The sequence below is a fragment of the Babylonia areolata genome, chromosome 4 (genome assembly GCF_041734735.1).
Source record: "Babylonia areolata isolate BAREFJ2019XMU chromosome 4, ASM4173473v1, whole genome shotgun sequence".
NCBI lineage: Eukaryota > Metazoa > Mollusca > Gastropoda > Neogastropoda > Buccinidae > Babylonia > Babylonia areolata.
This window is the reverse complement of record NC_134879.1, coordinates 38147182-38167033: the sequence shown is the minus strand read 5'-3', so window position 1 is coordinate 38167033 and position 19852 is coordinate 38147182. Positions and strand designations below refer to the sequence as shown.

General features: G+C 48.7%; 1 protein-coding gene across 2 annotated transcripts in view; it reads right to left on the bottom strand.

The window, feature by feature from the left end:
- LOC143281145 (apoptosis-stimulating of p53 protein 1-like) overlaps positions 1–19852 on the bottom strand; it is a 55887-nt gene that overhangs the window by 2865 nt on the left and 33170 nt on the right. For both annotated transcript variants that reach the window (XM_076586146.1, XM_076586147.1), the window contains 7 exons: positions 16203–16479; positions 15130–15335; positions 11820–13144; positions 10626–11271; positions 8923–9056; positions 6615–6781; positions 5881–6083 (listed from right to left, as the gene is read on the bottom strand). In XM_076586146.1, the coding sequence (XP_076442261.1) occupies positions 5881–6083; positions 6615–6781; positions 8923–9056; positions 10626–11271; positions 11820–13144; positions 15130–15335; positions 16203–16479 (2958 nt within the window). The remainder of the gene's footprint in view (positions 1–5880; positions 6084–6614; positions 6782–8922; positions 9057–10625; positions 11272–11819; positions 13145–15129; positions 15336–16202; positions 16480–19852) is intronic.

The following is a 19852-nucleotide window of genomic DNA, read 5'->3' as shown; positions in this document are numbered from 1 at the left end:
TGGTCTGTTGTGCAGCTACCACAGAAGCGATGGCTCTTGCGTCATCAACCCGCAGGCGTGCGACATCTCTCTGGTAGAAGTCGATGAGCCATTATCCCTTAGGCGATAGGTGTCCCTCAAGTAGAATTTGACGAAAGTAGAGTGTACTGTGTCGCCTAAGGACATTAGTGCGGGTAAAGAAGACAGAGGTCCACAGCTGTATTGTGGGGGAGGTCTGTGGACCACAGCTGAGCAGATGAGCGCGGATGAGCGTCAATGCAAGGAGGTGCGCATGTGGTTTGATCTGATGATTCCACAACGGATGTGGGCCGATAGTGGAAGTGGTTTTTGTGTTTGAAGGAAACTGTGGCACGAGACAGAGGTAGGTCACCGTGTTGGGCCTGCCTCAGGCATGACAGCCAGATCTGTGGAGCTCCTCCATGCGAGCTGACAGGCGATGGGCACTCCCCCGCCCCTGGCCCCCCCCCTTTTTTGACGTTGTCAAAAAATGACAGCACTGGTATGTTGCCTATGCATAGGATGGCAGACATTTGGTAACAAAAGACTTGATGTCCCTGGTGTCTCTGGGACAGGGTTGTGTAATTGCCCAGGTAGGTACCATCACGAAGGGGCATACAGAAGGCTTGGTGGCTTCTCTGCCTGAGTGTGGCCTGTTGGAGTAACCTGCAGAAGGTTGTCGGCAGTCAATGGCTGGGTTGGATCAGGCTGTGGAAGTGCATTTCATGTGCCCACAGGTCACTGAGTCTCATTCAGTGATGGAATTCCCAAATGGAAGAGGGTTTCCATGGGGAAAATTTTTGCTGAAGGTTTTTTAGTGAGAAAGGGGACCGGATCCATGACAGGCCTCTGGCTGTGTGTGGTGCGCACTGAGTCTGGGATGGAGCGGGGCGGGGCAGGGAGGTAAGTGGCTCAAGATGTGTTGTACTGGCTATTGACATCAAGGCACTGATCTGACATACGTTTTTAGTATGGCCAACTGCAAGGTGAGAGCTGTATTATCAGTGGTTTCTTAATTGCAAAGGGAAATCATTTGCAGCTTAGTCTTTCATGAATGACTATGTCTCTCAGACTAGAAGTCAAATTGCACTGGGACTTAGTGCTGTAGCCTTAGGCCTAAGTAGCCTTTGGGAACCTTCCCAATTATGAGTCCTAAGGCCCTCTTGATTGAGGGACCGGGGATGCAACTTGGGCAAAACACTCTCTACTATAAATTGTATAATCGAATTCCAGCCCGAATAGACTGGACAGCAGATGCCTCCTCTGCTGTTCTGATGGAGACTGTCGTACTCGACTGATTATCATATACTGTTCCTAGGAGGACACCAATCAGCATGGGTAAACCAGGAAACAGCTGCTGTGTGCTTCAGGGACGAAGGTGTTCACCATGCAGATTATGTTGCAATGTAAGGAAGCCGGAAAGAGTTGACGGGGTCTTGTGGTGCAACCGTGTGTCAGAAAGACATGGTGCTTGCTTCCGAAGTGACAACAAAGTCATCCTCTGACAGTCCCTTGACCGAAGGCTGGGGCTCCATGATGGGATAGCCTGCCTAGGCTAGCAACCTCTGGAAGTGTCTCATTGGAAAGACAGTGCTTGAGGAGGAATGGCCATCTGTAACCACAGCAGTGGTTGTGTGTAGAGGCCGAAAGGATCGGGCAGGGAAGACTAAGTGCAGAAAGTGCTTTCGAACGCCAATTGTTTGAGACGTTGATGCTGGATTTGTGTTCAAGCAAGGTGATGGGGTGAACTGATGTGCTTGAATGCGGCATCTGCCGTGCTGGTATGAGTGGGCAGAAAGGTACACCCCTGTGGCTAATGGACGGTTCGTTGTGCTTTGTGGGACGCATCCGTCCTCGTCAATATGCCTTTCTCCCAAATGTAGAGGAAAACAATTATGACCCAGGCCTTCTGCTACTAGAGAGGAGTAGAAGAGATGGGCTGAGAGTGATTGTCTCCTGCCCAGTGGGCAGTTTTTGGGTCCGCTAAAACTTGTAAGGCAAGATAGACACCTCTTCATGGGAAGGCTGGCTAGGATGTAGGGCCTGTGTGGAGCTTTTGTCACAATCACAGTGGTGCAAACCAAGGGTTGTTGTAGGCAAGGGGAGAAAGAAGGGATGCCTTACAAACTTGGAAGGAATGAAGGGCATGTGTGTCCAGAGTGGCACCTCTAAGTTGGACTGCCTCACCCTTCCTTGTGCATCTCCAGCCTTATGGGTGATTGTTGCAGGCAAATGAGTTGGGTTGCCTTGTCCGTCCTTGCACCAAGAGAGGCATTCTTAGCCCTGTGGGTGTGAAGGGGGTATGTGTGGATCCCTAAGGACCAGCCACTATTGAAATGTGAAGGAGCATACATTCAGGCGTGAATGAGGCTATTATTATTTTATTTTATTTTTGTGAGTGCAGTCGTCCTCCAAAAGCAAGGTAGGGATGAATTTATGAAAATGAATACATATATGTGCCAAGGGAATAAAAACTTCCGTCAGCTCAAGTGATGTCAGAAGTATGCCAATGACAAGAGATCGAGACACAAGAAATAAGCGGCTGTATAAGCATACGTGTAGCGTGCACCGATATACCCAAGTAAGTGGGTAAGTGTGCATAATCATCAATGGAAAGGAATCTGTCCATGCACCTACATATGAGATGTACCTACGCATATGAATAAAGTGCCAGTACGTAGAGGCAGAGAGTTCTGGGCATTGTGAACAGAAGGCCGCAAATGCAAGTGTGCCTATATTGCTATGTAGGGAATCTCAATGAACAGATGTCAATGAATTGAGATAGAAATATAATTGTACATGTTAATATGAAAGTCGTCTGAACCTATCCCATAAGCACATACATATGTGTATACCGATGGATAAGTACGCATCTATACGTGAAAGCAGAAATGCGTATGAATGTAGCAATATATCTCATATATATGTATATATGTGTGTGTGTATATATATATGTATATATATATATATACATATATATAGTTTTTTTTTTTTTTTTTTTTTTTTTTTTTTTAAATATGTATAGATTTTTCTATATATATTTCGTGATTGTTGCTTGTGATAATAAATCAAATGGATAGAAGGGGAAATATTGTGATGCATTTCCTGTAGCCAATAGCCTGAGAAACAGCAAGAAAAGTGCAGTTGCTATGCAAAGATGTGTAAAGTCCCTGACTGGGCATGAGGACCCAATGAGAAACCGAAAGAAAACATCGTTGGTGGACAGCACGGGGGGCAGGACTGATGTGCTGTGTCGGCGAAACTAACCACAGCTTCGAGCGCCTAGGTTACAAATGTGGAGTTGCCTCCCTTGGCGCCGAAAATCATCGAAAAGGAATGTGTCTTTAGAGCACATATCCCCCTTGTGCGACGTGTCCTCGCTGAACAGGGAGGAGTGTCATGTTGTGTGTGAGAGTCCGTGGTTCGATGCCACCGTAACCGACACAGGTGAAAACGAGCGCAAGGGGAATAATTATAATGCCCCTTAGTGCCGTGGGCATCCCAACCCGAATCGGTTGCCATCGGACGCGAGACGGTCAGGGCATGTGGCATGACGGCGCCGTAATCGAGTGTTATGGGCGTCGTGGGCGAGGGGGTGACAAGTCCGTCGGCTTGCCGTGGGATGTGCATCCCCCTGTTGCTGAACGGCGGTCCAATCTCGCGAACAGCTCCTGCGAGAGGACCGGCGTTCAGTTGTCAGTTGTGTGCTGACGGATAAAGTGATAGACAAGATCGGCCCGAGCACTGCCGAGAGGCAGGATCGAGTTATTAATACATGTAAGAATTATCTTGATATTCATTGTGAAAACTTTAAATACAAAACTCGTTTACATATTTTCTGATTTTTCAAACGCTGCGCACTCAATGTTGAAAAATGCAACAGACATACGTGGGGACTCTCTTTTTCTTCCCCACTTCAAGCGGGTAAAAGGCCTTGTCAGGCTTGCACGCCTTGATATTGATATATGATATGATATAAGAGGTACTCCAACGTGGAAGTGCCAATATTAGTCTGGGAAACAGCAGAGTTAGGCAATGGGGCAGAAGAATCCAACACTGCCTAAGTTCCAATGGGGCGTGCACGTACCTGCTCTGTGGGCGCAAGGCGCGGCACCAGAAGGCAGAGTGGTGCATAATTGCTGCAGCCAGTTTAGCGATGAGTTGCTGATTGTTTGGTTGAGTAGCTTGCTGAGACACCATTAGTGGATGGGAAACAGCAGCACTCGGCGGTGTGGCAGATGGGGTCATCACCGCATAGCTTGGTAGGACCGTGCACACACTCGCACTGAAGGCGAGGAGCAGTGCCGGTGCAAGGGAAATAACTGCGGCGGTCACCGGCAAGGGTGCCGAAGCAGGGGTTGCCTCCCTTGGATCGGGTGATCCGGACAAGGGGGGGGGGGAGCACGCGTATGGGCAAGCGTGTCCCCTAGTGGTCCACCTTCCTCCCTACACCAGGGGAGGGCATCCCTACACGCCTCGGTCGCTATTGGATCCGAGACGGTCGAGGCAAGCCGTGTGGGGGGTCGCGTGATCCGATGTCACGGCCGCCACCACGGACGCATCGCACATAGGGCCCAGTCTAACGTGCGGATCCAAGACAAGCTGCCTTTTTTTTTTTTTTTTGTTTTGTTTTTTCCCCAAGGGATTGTGGCCATTCCATTGGTGCAACTGTGGGTATGGTAAAGAGATAGAGGAGATCGACTCGTACACTGCCGACTGGCAGGGCCGAGAAAACGCGGATCGCGTCGAGTGAGTTCGCGGATCGATAAAAATGACATGAAAGGTAACACTGACCTGAGTGTGTGACCACAAACCTCTAGAAGTCATCAGAGGAGGTGGCGGAGGTCTGGAGTCGACCGGAGGGAGCGGAGGAAGTGGAGAAGGCGGCGGGTTGGCGTTGTTTAGAGGGCCAGGAGTAGAGGGCCCAGAGTGTCAGCGAATCGATTGCGATCGCGCTTTAATTTTAGCACGATTCCCCAATCGAGCTACATAATTATGTGACCTGGTTGGAGACATAATTTGACCACAAACAAGAACGCCAGAGAATCGACAGACAGACAGAAAATACGAAAAAACTTAGCCGTATGAAGAGCACAGGTACAGGAGTCATGATGGCTGCCGGAAAAAGAGGGCGATAACCAGCGGGACAAAGGGGAGGTTACCTACTTCCGGGAGGTTATCGGCCGTAGTTTCGTCTGCTCCGCATGGGCGGATAGTTTGCACAGGACAGGAATGTCAGACCCCTGCCGGAGTCTGCGCTAGTTGGGTCACGGTTAAGTATGTGTAATTAAACAAATTATTTAACATCGCACCAGACTGTTGTATTGTTGGTTTTGATCACACATGCATACAAGTACACACACACACACACACCACTCACAAACACCATTTTGAGAGCACTCAGTAACTGTGCAGCATTGTTTGCAAATACACTCACATCAAAATAACGAATGGTCTAATTGCAAACAACACTATTTTGGAGATTCCTATCAAAACTGACGTTCTGATCTGTCACCAGCTTGCTTTCTTAAATTCTCCCAGCACTGGTAATGTATAATTCATTCAAGTTGAGTCTTGCTTTCTCCCCTTGATTTTAGGATTGTGAGAGCACGTTTGTGAACTTGGTGGGCAGTGTTGCGCAAAGAGAAGAAGGGTGCGGAAATAGCCAGAAATAGCTGATGTTTGACTGGTTCTTGGAAATGAAGATTCATTAAGGTTTCAAAAAAGAGGTTGAAGCAGACGTTAAATTGTGAAATGTGCGTGGTGAGAACACTTTGAAGTTGAGCGGTTCCCTAACTGTTCCCAAATACATGGTGTTTGCACCAGGCCTACCTATCTTAGAGAGGACAGCAAACAAGAGCCCAGACAGGGGCAGTAACTCACGCCCAGCAGGTTCCGGGGGACATAACCCTCCCTGTGGTCCGGCCCCAGGGCCCACCACCACTCCTTCTCCTCCGGGTCCCCCTTGCGGGTCACAGTCAGCCGGTCGTTGATGCTGAAGGACAGTTCATCCTGTCTGCTGGCGCTGTAGTCAAACACCGCGTACACTGTCCCCTGGTTGGCAATGCCCAGCTTCTCCTGAACTCCTGCACAGGTCAAAGGTTAGACAGCACTGTGGCTGCTGTCTGTCACTGCCGCACACATGACCCACACTGATGTCACACACACAGCACACATGACCCACACTGATGTCACACACACTGCACACATGACCCACACTGATGTCACGCACACTGCACACATGACCCACACTGATGTCATGCACACTGCACACATGACCCACACTGTCACACGCACAGCACACATGACCCACACTGATGTCAAACACACTGCACACATGACCCACACTGATGTCATGCACACTGCACACATGACCCACACTGTCACGCACACATACATATGTATCACCATGTTGAAAGATGTAGTTCTGGGTGTTTATAACTGGTCAAATCCAATCCATTTATCAACAGAACTGACAATTGTGAAGATCAGTCAAAGGGAGGGAACTGCACAATAATGAGTGTTCCATGACAGAGTTACTACTCTCTGTCAATTGTGCACACAGATCAGTGTTCAAAATCACCATACAGATAGAACAGAACAGTGTTCCCACTCACCATACAGATAGTCAGAGCAGTGGTCATAACCATCCTCATCCTCCTCACATTTCTCGGCAGCTGTCTCGTGGTCACTGATGGTGGTGGCAAATAGACAGGCGCCGTGCTCCACCAGGAATCGAACCATGGGCAGGTTGTTGCAGGACGCCGCACAGTGAAGGGGGGTCCTGACACACAAACACATACACACTGAACTGAGTGCACACACTGACAGACACACATTGCACTGAGTGCACACATTGACAAACACACGCACTGCACTGAGTGCATACACTGACAGAGACTGAACTGAGTGCACACCCTGACACACACACACACACACTGAACTGAATGCACACACTGACAGACACACACTGCAATGAGTGGAGACACTGACAAACACACCGCACTGAGTGCACACACAGACACACATACTGAACTGAGTGCACACACTGACAAACACACAATGCACTGCGCCGAGTAGACACTGACAGACACACACTCTGCACTGAGTGCACACACACTGACACATACACACTGCACTGAGTGCAGACACTGACAGACACAGACAGTGAACCGAGTGCATACACTGACACACACACACACTGCACTGAGTGCAGACACTGACAGACACACACTGAACTGAGTGCACACACTGACAGACACACACACACTGAACTGAGTGCACACACTGACAGACACAAACACACTGCACTGAGTGCACACACTGACAAACACACTGCACTGAGTGCACACACTGAGTGCACACTGACAAACACACTGCACTGAATGCACACACTGACAAATACACTGCACTGAATGCACACACGAACAAACACACTGCACAGAGTGCACACACTGACAGGCACACACTGCACAGAGTGCACACACTGACAGGCACACACTGCACTGAGTGCACACACTGACAGACACACACTGCACTGAGTGCACACATTATCACCAGTCCTGGGTCCAGGAACATCTAGGTTTAATACGTTCCTACTTCTTTTACGTGCTTTCTCATTTCACTTTGCGGACTGGATCTGCAAAGCATTCAGAGCTTACTTATGCTTGTATTATAACACTATGTAAAAATAAATTATCATTAATTATATTCTTCTTATTATTATTATCTTTATTATTACACCACAGCATTAAAAAAAAAGAAGAAAAAAAGTGGGGGCGGGGGTAGGGGGTGCAGATGCCTGATCTACTCATCGTCTCAACATGTTGGAAAAGCTACCTTAAAGTATGTAGAAGACATTCAACTAAATTTAAATAAAGAAAAAAAAATGTATTTCTTAAGTCTGGTGCACAATAAAACTTGTGCTAAGACCCACAAATGATGACAGTAATCACCTTCACTGTTTGTGTAAATCATTTTCACTGTGTAAATCAATAAATCCTTTAACCCCTTTGGACACAGACAGCCCTCCCTGTGTAAATCATTCACTCCTTTAAACCCTTAGGACACAGACAGCCTTCACTGTGTAAATCGTTCACTCCTTTAACCCCTTTGGACACAGACAGCCTTCACTGTGTAAATCATTCACTCCTTTAACCCCTTTGGACACACACGGCCTTCACTGTGTAAATCGTTCACTCCTTTAACCCCTTTGGACACACACGGCCTTCACTGTGTAAATCGTTCACTCCTTTCACTCCTTTAACCCCTTTGGACACAGACAGCCTTCATTGTGTAAATCGTTCACTCCTTTCACTCCTTTAACCCCTTTGGACACAGACAGCCTTCATTGTGTAAATCATTCACTCCTTTAACCCCTTTGGACACAGCCTTCACTGTGTAAATCATTCACTCCATTCACAATGCTCAACAGAGGTATACCTCACACACCTTGCTCTGTTGTTGTCAACAGTCAATACAGTTATTCACAATGTCTCCAACAGAGGTATACCTCACACACCTTGCTCGGTTGTCAACAGTCAATAGTTATTCACAATGCCTCCAATGTGTGTGATGCTGAAAGCAGTAGCCACAGTCAACCATCCAGCTTTCACTGCTGTAGCAGAGATCTTTGTTCCGAAATTACATTGAGAGAGAGAGAGAGAGTGAGATGGAGAGAGAGATTTTCATACATCCAACTGAAAATTAATTGCACATCCACAGACTTGTCACTCACACCACTCACCATTTCAGCCCACAGCCTAGTCCAAAGAACAAACAATACAGAGAGACCGACACATTCAGAGACAGACAGAAAGAGAGTGAGAGAGACAGAGAAAGCAAGAAGGGCAGAGTGAAAGCGTGGTTTCCCTTCACAGCATCAACCCCAGCAGGGAAGAGCAGAGCACTGTGATCCTGACTCACCAGCCGTCGCTGTCAGGGGAGTTAACATCTGCCCCAAACTCCGTCAGGAACTTGACGATGGGGTAGTGACCTGCACAGATGGCGTTGTGCAGCGCTGTGATGCCCTCGTCATTAGGTCGACTCACATCATCCACCTGTACAAATGTCAACAACAACCTGACCCACACAAGTCTAACACTAACATGCATGCATGCATTCAGGTATGACAGGTAGGACATACCATTCACCAAGCTTGTGCACTTACAAACACACAAACACAAAATACACATCAGTCAAAAAGATGGCAGACAGAACAAAGTTTTGACAGATTTTTCATATTGCTGGGCCCAGTGGGCGAACATCTGACCCACAACCAACATCACTTTGGAAAGGACAATGTGCAAGTTCTCGACGAAGAAGCAAGATGGTTCCAGAGGGGAGTTAAGGAGGCAGTCCACATCACCGCCAGGAACCCCACCCTCAACCGTGACCGGGGCCGACACAATCTGCCATAGGTGTACTCCTCACTCGTCAAGTCACATTGTCGTGAGTTCGCTCACGGCGATGTGCACAGCTGCTAATTCTCTACCTAGCAGTTGCGCTGAAGAAGCCAGCTGGATCGCTGACGAAAGCTACGCAAGTGAGTAGCCTTCTTTGACTGAGAGATCGGTTTAACTTGGTAGTCATTAAGACAGAAGAACTTCAGCAAACCCTGAGATTTTTTGCCTTATGAAATTGTCAGCAGTCTGGAAGCAGCCGAGTTTAAAGATCAAGGAGTTAAGATTGAAAGTAAGTCACAAAGGATGTGGGTGTGGTACGGTTGAAGACATTAATTTAAACACTTGGCAGATTGTAATCTATCCTGTGACAGAATACAGATGGGCAACCAGTGCTACATTAACTCTTTCACCACCAAGTTTCTGTGTGAAAAATGCTCCCCACTGCCAAATATTTTAGATGTGCTCAGTCATAGACTTCAGTTCAAGTCAAAACAACCCAATGGACTTGTTCACTTCAAACTCGGTCAGGGGGCAAAGGTTTGTCCTTGTTCTATTGGTGGGAAACTGGCTGCAGCTGTTAAGCTTTGTTACAATGTAAAAAATGTACTTGTTAAAATTACCCTTGATGTTGGCTAAAGTCACCTATGACAGTGCACAGTATAATCAACTAAAGCAGCCCATGGTGATGAAAGAATTAAAACACATGGTACTTTGTAATCTATGCCGTGACAGATAGGCAGCCAGTACAGTTTGTGACAGCTGAAAATGAAGTAATTTATTTGTAGTGTAGAGTGTCTTGCCCACTCTCTCAGCCAAGAGGGTTTTAGGACAGTTGGAGTTCAATATGGCCAACTAGCCTGCAAGGCTGCAGCACTATGAGCCAGTGCAATTTTGCCTCCTAGTTTGAGAGTCATAGTCCTTAAAAAAAGACTAAGCTGTAAATGATTTCCCATTGCAATAGAGAAACATTTGATAATACAGCTCTCACTTTGCTGTTGGCCCAACTGTAAAGTTAAGTCAATCTATGATGTCAACAGTATACACACATAACCACATCCACATTCAAATGGTGCAAGGAGCACTGACCTCTCTATCTATAGGGGCTATCGGGCCATAAGCAGTCTACACACACAACAACCTCCACAATGAAAAAGGAGCACTGACCTTTATATCTGTATGGCCATGTCAACAAAACACACACCACAACATCCCCGGAACACTGACCTGAGTGGCAGTCCTCCTGACCAGGTCCAGTTCCCCCTCCAGACAGGCGTCCAGCAGAAGTGCCAGGGGGTCAAAGCTGACCCGACCCCATGACTTGCGCTTGTTGTCTCCCTTCAGGATGGTCTTTCTCTGCCTCATGCTCACCGCTGACTGGCTGCTCTCCCCTTCTTCAGGCCGCTGTCTGCTGGGGGAGGGGGGAGGGGAGTGGGTGGCAGGGCTGGGCAGTGGGGGTGTGGGGGGGTCAGGAGTGGTGTGGTCGGTGTCCCCCCTGTCCCTCCTCCTGAGCGCCTTGGCCAGTTCCTCGTTGTCGCTGTCTGAGTGTCGCCGCCTCACCTGTTTGGGGGTGTTCACCTTGAAGCTGCCCTTGTCTGACGCGATGTCTGGGTAGCTGGGAGTACCCACCACCCCAAAGCGGGTCGCGCCCCCCTCCCCCTCCCCTGGGGACCTGTCTGCAGACTGTCCACTGTCCCTGGTGGAGTCACCTCCCCTGGCTGCCGACCTGTCATTTTCTTTGCTCCCTGCCACCCCGGGCTGCGTGCTGCCCTCTGTGCTGTGCAGCTGCTGCATCACTTGATGGTTGTGCTGCGAAGTGCTGCCGCCCACACGACTGGTGTGGGTGCTGGTGTGGAGTGTTTTGGAGGGGTGTCTGAAACAGGTGTCATGCACTGCTTTGAACTGCATGTCAGCGGAACTGGATTCATGCAAACCCAGTTAAAAGACAAACCATAATGAAGATATATTGTTATCAGTTTGAAACAAGCATTACCATAAACACTGCAATTCTAAGAAATAAAAAAAAGTCATCACTTTTAGAAGCATGTGATGTTGCCTTAAAAAATATGTTGCTTTCCTCTGTGTAATTTGTTTTTCTTTCTTTCTGCACTGACTGGTATGTAGACTGACTTCTTTGTCTCTCACTATGTTTGGTTCTCTTGGGCCCCCTGCTCTGCCAGCTTTGTGGCAACACCACACTGACCACCACAGCGTTGTCCACTGTGGACAAAGCACTACTGACCACCACAGCAATGTCCATGGAGGACAAAGCACTACTGACCACCACAGCAATGTCCACAGAGGACAAAGCACCACTGACCACCACAGCAATGTCCACAGAGGACAAAGCACCACTGACCACCACAGCCATGTCAGCTGAGGACCAAATAGAGCAGTGACATACAGAGAATCCCCACCTACCTGTATGTAGGAGCTGGCCGCTGATTGAGGTGGATGGTGGTCCCCCCCTTCCCTCCCTCCTCCTGCTCTGTGGAACTGACGGAGTTGCCACTGGCTGCGTCTGCACTGTGTGTGGGGTTGGGACCCCCGGGGAGTGTGCTGTTGGACCCTGACCTGGCCCCCGCTGTCTGACTGCTACTGACTGTGGAGACAGGCATGGGGGCCGAAGGGTGGGGTGCAGACGATGAAGTGAAGGGGGTGGACGACGAGGAAAGCTGTGTGACTGGAGACTTGCTGTGAAGCACTGTCTGCGGCATGCGAGGGGGCGGCTTTGGTGCCTGGCGACCAGAGTGCTGTGCTCTTGGCTGGCCACCCGGTCTGTGTGCATCCTGTGAGGCAGGCACCACTGCGGGGGGTGAGGTGGGGGTGGTGGGTTGACCAGTGGTGTGGGTAGTGGGGGTGTGGTGGGTGAAGGCCCCTGACCCCTGTTTGACCAGTGGCCCTGACCCTTCACTGGAGGCGGGTGAACTCTGACCGCTGCCCGCCTGTCGCTCCTCCTCACAGATGTTGATGTGGGGGTGGTGGGGGGCATGGTGGGGGGGAGGAGGGCTGGGCTCAGCACCCCCCTCCTTGCTGGCAGAGGGTGAGGACCAGGTGGTGAGGGCACGGGCCGTGCCAAAACTATTGAGGGTTGTGGGGCTAGGGGGCCACACAGTCTGCACTGAGGGCACTGTTGTCGTCACCACAGGTGTGTGTGTGGCAGGGGACTGGCTAAGCACAGGCGTGTGTGTGGCTGGTAACTCACTGGAGGCACCCTCCCCTCCCCTCTTGTTGTCCGCCCCCAACCCCCTGCCCACAGATCCCGCACGCAGGCGGTTGGCGTCAAAGTGTGAGGAGACGATGGGGGGGATCTTGTATTCCTCCACCGCTTCCCTCCCTCCACCACGCTGGTCGCTGTCCTTGCCACTGTTGTTGACCTCTGACCGCCCTGGTGTGGCAGAAGAGGGCTGTGTGTCCCCCTTCCACCCCCCACCCCCCTTCTCTGCAACCTTCACCTTGGGAGGATGCTGAATGTAGGGTTCCACCGCTGCCACGTTCCTCCCCACTACCCCTCCCCGCAACCCCCACACCTCTTTCCCCCTCTCTGCGCTGCCAGGCGGGGTGTGGGGTGCGGGTGGTGGAGGAGGCGGGGGAGGGGGAGGGGGGTGTGGGCGTCGTTTCTTCAGGCGGTCCTGGATCTCTTTGATGCGGGCATCCACCTCCCCCACCTGGTCCTTACGATGCTGCAGCAACTGTTGGCGCTCAACCAGGTGGGACGTGTGGTCTACGTTCACCTGCCTACGCTCCTGTAACACACCACACAGCTGTGTTATAATAACATACTTTCCTCCTGTCAACACACCACACAGATGTGTTATAACAACACACTTTCCTCCTGTCAACACACCACACAGATTTGTTATAACAACATACTTTCCTCCTGTCAACACACCACACAACTGTGTTCTAACAACACACTTTCCTCCTGTCATACATCACACAGCTGTGTTATAACAACACACTTTCCTTCTGTCAACACACCACACAGCTGTGTTATAACACATCTTCCTCCTGCCTCCACTTCTGTGAACACACACCATACTTCTGTGTTTTAACGACACAGCTTCCCTCTGCCTCCACTCCAGTGAACACACACACCACGCAGCTGTGTTATAACAATACAGCATTCACCTGCATCCACTCCTGTCAACTCGCACACAGCATGTCTGTGTTATAACAACAAGCCTTCCTCCTGTCAACACACCACACAGCTGTGTTAAAAAGACACAGCTTCCCCCTCTTCTTCTTCTTTAAGGTGGCAATGAATTTAAAATAGCATTGTGAGTGATAATGTTCATCTCTTCTTGACAGTTGTTGATCATTTAAGCATGGTGAAGGCACACAACTGAACTGTAATTAGTGTAAATAACCAAATCACACTGTTCCTCCCACCACAGCAAGTCACTTACATAGTACAGTCTGTTCTAGGAATGCCCTTTGTTCCCATTAACCTTTAAATATTTCACTACTGATACTGTTACTCAGTATTCATTTCAGAAGGTATTTCAAAGACAGTTACAGATATAAATGTGTAATTACCTTTCATTCAATAGTACTTGTTATCACCTAAAGACAACCCTACCTCACATGTGCTCTCATAGGCACACACACACACACACACACACACACACACACACTCAGATTGTCATACAATATACCCTAACAGGTGCAGTCAAAAGAGAACCAATCCAGATCAGACAGCAGACGATGAACCAAAACACTGCCTCTCAACACGGAAACCAGATTGTTCAAAGAAAAAGGAGTTGTTGGTTTTGAGAGCTGTGTTGAGAATAAGCAAATAAATCATGACAGTGACACCTGCAGCCTTTTGTAAGGATGTACTCGGAATCCAGATTTACATTTCTCTTAATTAATGTTTTTAATTATTCAACACTTAAATTTTAAGCACTTTTTTTTTCAAAATAGTTCTTATGAACAACTGCTATTCAGTATCATGTTTCTAATCAATACTGCCTTTCACAAAGAACAGTAAATACTATGTCTTTACTCACAGCAACAAGTAAGATTTCACTGTCAACACTGAAACACTTGCTTTATCTGACAACAATGTAACTCAATATTGACAATGCTATCAACAACAACAATGCAGCTTAATACCGACAATAATGTACAGCAGCTGTCAATGACAACATCAAACTATACACTACAGTCAGCTGTCCAGGACAATGCAGACTTTTCACTGACAGAAATGCAACTTTATAGCTACTTTTACTGATAACTATGACTTACATTTTAATTAGTACCCACAGTCTGTCTTTACATGGATAGCTTAAAAAATATATGTCAGTGTCCTACTTTTGAATGATAACCCCCCTTTCCAAGAATACTGCACATTTTGGTTTATCTTAACACATGGAGCTAATTTATTTTTTTGCTGAGCTGATCGATTCTGACCCTTTTGCTGATAAACAACTATTGGATCTCTCTTTCCCACTTGGTGTGGCACTTCAGTCGGCCCCCAAACACAGAGACTAACAACCCTTCCACAAACATACACATATGAACACCCCTCCAACCCCACCCCATACACACGAACTAAAAATCCTCCTTCTCCACCCGCCACACATGAATTGACCATCCACTCCCCCCACATACGAATTACCAACCTTCCCACTCCACAAACATAACCATGAACTTACAACCCTCCCATCCACACACCTGAACACCCCCCCCCCCTTTCCCCCACATGAACCAGCACCTGAATGCTCACCTCCAGTTCTTTCCTCAGCTTCTCCAGCTCCAAGGTCAAGGCCTTAGAGTGCCCTTTGTCCTTGTCGCCCTGGGTGATGACCTCTTTGGCCTTGACCTCCCTGAGGTCGTGCAGCTGTTGGATGAGGGAGTCCACCCGGCAGACAGCCAGGGCCAGCTCCTTCTCTTTCTGGTTGAACAGTGACCGCACCACTTCCAGTTCTGAGTCTGCAAACACACACACACACACACACACACACACGCACATACACACAAGCCAAGATCCAACTGAGGTCCAGAGTTTTCATTCAAGTGGGTGTTCTGTAACAATAGTGCTCAATGTACACAGTAAGGAAACAATGTGGAGACATTCACAGCAACAATATATAACAAAACAACATCCTTTGAAGAAACAAAGCAAAGATTTTATCAGTTTGGTGTACAGCCTTTACAGTAAAAATATGTTTCTTTCAATGTGATTTCATTCAGACAGACTGTGTATTTTTCCCAGCACTGTGACATAATGTTACTGCTGCAGATGGTGAAGAATGACAACAGCAGTGTTTCTCTGGGAAGATCACTGTTCTCTGAGAAAAGGGAAGATCACAGTTCTCTGAGAAAAAGACATGCAACTCACTGAAGTACACACAGCTACAAGATACTGACAACCCTTCATCCACCCCACATCCCCTCCCCCCACCCATAGAGAGAAGTGGGTGTGTACTGACAATCTTCCTCCCCCCCCCCCCAACCCCTCTCACAGAAGGAAGTGGGTGTGTGTACTGACACCCCCTCCCCATCCCCTCAACATACACACAGAAGGCAGTGGGTGTGTACTGACACCCCCCCTCCACACACACACACACAGAGAAGGGAGTGGGTGTGTACTGACACCCCCCTCCACACACACGCACACACACAGAAGGAAGTGGGTGTGTACTGACAACTCCCGCCCCTCCTCACACACACAGATGGAAGTGGAGGTGTACTGACAACACCCCCCATCCACACACACACACAGAAGGTTGTGGGTGTGCACTGACAACCCCCCTGCCCCAAACACACACAGAAAGCAAGCAGAGGGTGTGTACTGACTGAGGTGAGAGTTGTGGGCCCTGTGGTGCTCCACCTGTCCCTTCAGGGCCCGTAACCTCTTCAGCTTCAGCTCCTGCTGCGTCACCCTTTCCCTCATGCGCTGCAGGCGGGCCTCCTCGCTGCACAGCTGATGCTGCCGCGCCTCCTGCTGCTGTAGGTACCGCAACCGTGTCTCCCGGGCAACCAGTGCCTGCTGCTGAGTCTCCATGGCAACCTGCTGCTGGGCAGCCAGCGCCTGCAGCTCTGACAAGGTCAAGGTCGTCCCCACCTCTGGGAACTGGTGACACACATGGGGCTTGTGTAGACAATAGTGGTGTGCTATAGACTGAATGGACTCAAACATGTACTGGACATGTGTAGACAACGTGGTATATAACTGTTAACACACGGGATGCTATAGACTGACTGGACTCGACATACATACAACCTCTGGGAACTGGTGACACACATGGGACTTGTGTAGACAATAGTGGTGTGCAACAGACTGAATGGACTCACATGTACTGGACATGTGTAGGCAACGTGGTATATAACTGTTAACACACGGGATGCTATAGACTGACTGGACTCAACATGCATACAACCTCTGGGAACTGGTGACACACATGGGGCTTGTGTAGACAATAGTGGTGTGCTATAGACTGAATGGACTCAAACATGTACTGGACATGTGTAGACAACGTGGTATATAACTGTTAACACATGGGATGCTATAGACTGACTGGACTCAACATACATACAACCTCTGGGAACTGGTTACACACATGGGGCTTGTGTTGACAACATGGCACGCTATAGACTGACTGGACGCTAAATATACTGGACATGTGTAGACAACGTGGTATGCTACAGACTGACTGGATGCTACATATATTGGACATGTGTGGACAACGTGGTATGCTATAGACTGACTGGACTCACCATACATACAATGGACTTCTATAGACAACATGGTGTGGTATAGGCTGACTGGACTCACCATACATACATACATACACTGGACATGTGTAGACAACGTGGTATGCAATAGACTGACTGGACTGAACATATAAATATATTGGACGTGTGTAGACGACATGGTGTGCTTTTAACTAACTGGACTCAACATACATAACTGAACTTGTTCAGACAACATGGTATGCAATGAACTGACTGGACTCAATATACATTAAACTTGTTCAGACAATGTGGTATGATACAAACTGACTGGACTCAACATACACACATATAGTGATATGCTCCCCCCCCCCCCCCCTTCACTGCCTTCTGACACCACTCCTCCTCCCTCCCACTACTGTCAACTCTTCTTTCTGGTGTTGTCCCCTCCCTGCTGTCAACCGTCTGTCCCTTCCCTGCCACACACGGCTGTTACTGAGCTGTCTGTCCCCAGTGCTGGCAGGTGTCCATGTTTGTCATCCCCACAATGTCAACACACCAAGACTTGTAACCATTCATTTGAAAGTCTGTACACCACATACAGGTTGTCAGCGCCGCTACCATGTCTCTACAATACAGACAAGTTGTGGTCCACGCAATGGTACCCATGTGGGTTTAATAATATTGTCTGGGTGTATAATCACCGAGTGTTTTGGACACAAAATTTCATCATATTATCATCCAAGAAACATTCCATAATTAATCAGAGGAGAATGGGATACAAAACCAAGGACAAATTCCACCTGTTTTATTTGCATTTTCACCAGTTTCTTTCTTTTCCAATAATCCACTAGGCTTGCACACTGTTAAGAAACTGGACCTCCGCTGACTGCCAGCATGTAACATGACGGTACTTACTGGGTTTTCTGCAGAAAATGCAGTGCAGAAAAACGGTTGAAAAATGGGTTAAGTTACTTGATTTTATTTATGCCACACACACACACACACACACACACACAGAACACACTTTAAACTGTCTTTTCTTTCTTCACCCATCTCCCCCTCAACCACCGCCATCCCCACCTCCATTCCGGCCCTGGTATTTGTTGAGTGAATCTTTTCTTACCTCTGGATAGGGAATAAAGCTCACTAAACAAGAGTTACACAGTTCTCTCTCTCCCTCTCTCTCTCTCTCAAACACACACAGCCTGACACATAACCCCATTGGCACACAGAAGGATGCAGTGAGAACTAAACACACCGTTGCCTGTTATTTGATCAGGGGGCGTTCCCCGCCAAACACACCTCACTGCTACAGACAGGGGGTGGGGAGGATGGGGGTGAGGTGAAACGATGTGGATGGTGGCCACATGCAACATGTCTGTTTTGTCAGCAAGTACGGCACTGACTGACAAACACGTGTATGACACTTTCTTTTGCACACACACACACACACACAACCACAACCACCGCCATCAATATATAAACTAGTGAGAGCGTGGGGAAGGTGAAGATGGGGCCGGGGCAGAGCTGGACACTGGATGGACAGAAACTTTTGGATTCCACAGAATATTTATTGAACAGAAATGGAGCAAACTATAGCTCCCCCTCATCCTCCCCCGCCCCCTCTCTATCTCTCGCGCGCACGCTCACGAAGAAGCATACGAGAAAAAAACGCGTGTCATATGCATGACGTGCTCGCGTTCGCGCACGCGTCAGCTTCTTTTGCATGAGCGTCTATCAGTCATGAGATCCACCCCTGAGAACAGACAAGAACACACATATACCTTCATTTCAACGTGCTCTTGGCGGTGTTCCCACGGTCTTTCCCTCCCACGCCCCCCCCCCCCCTCATCCCCCATCTCCATTTCACTCAAGCAGAACGCGTGGGGACGCGAGGTGATACAGTGACTGGTGGGGGCGGTGGTGGTGGTGGTACTGGAAGGAGGGAGGGGGGGAGGTGGAGGACGCAAAGTGACAGTGATTAGTAGGGCGGTGGTGGTACTGGGGCGCAGGGGGGCAGTTCACTGATGGGCAGGTAACGTGGTCATCAGTGTCAAACTGAACACTACTCTCCATATTCCCTTTTTAATCAGCACCCACTCCCTCTTTCTCTCTCTGTGCTGTGTGTTCAGCAAAGAGCTGTTCAGTTTCCTCACTGTCAACACAGAAGGTCAATCAACAGCACGGGACAAACAGGACAGGTGTGATCAGGGAGAAAAGTGATGTTTCCTTTTTTACCGCATGTCGCCAACAGCATGTCAGGCAGAAGTAAGGAGCCGAAATGAACTACCTGCCCCCCCCCCCCCCCCCCCCCCCCCCCCCCCACACACACACACATCGACACGTATGTCAGTAATTCAATTGGCGGACATTTTTGACAACTGGCTTTGTCAGGACAACAGCGGTCACGTGCACACACACACACACTCTCTCTCTCATCGTCCTACGTGCAAACAATACAACACAACACATGCATCATTAAGTGTCTCTCTGTAACCTTGTCGAAACAGAAGAAACCCTTCAAGTACTTCATCCAAGTGCTGTTGACCAGAAAAAGACTGTATCCAGACTACAAAGTGACGAACACCAACAGTGCTAACCACTACTGTCCCGCACTAGGCCCCGCCCCGGCATCAATAAGTGTCTGACTGTAACCTTTTCGAAACAAAAGAAACCTTGTAACTACCTCCTCCTCGGAAAAAGTGCCACTGATCAGAAAGAGAAGAATGTAAATCCAGACAATAATGTGACGTAAACCAACAGTGCTAATC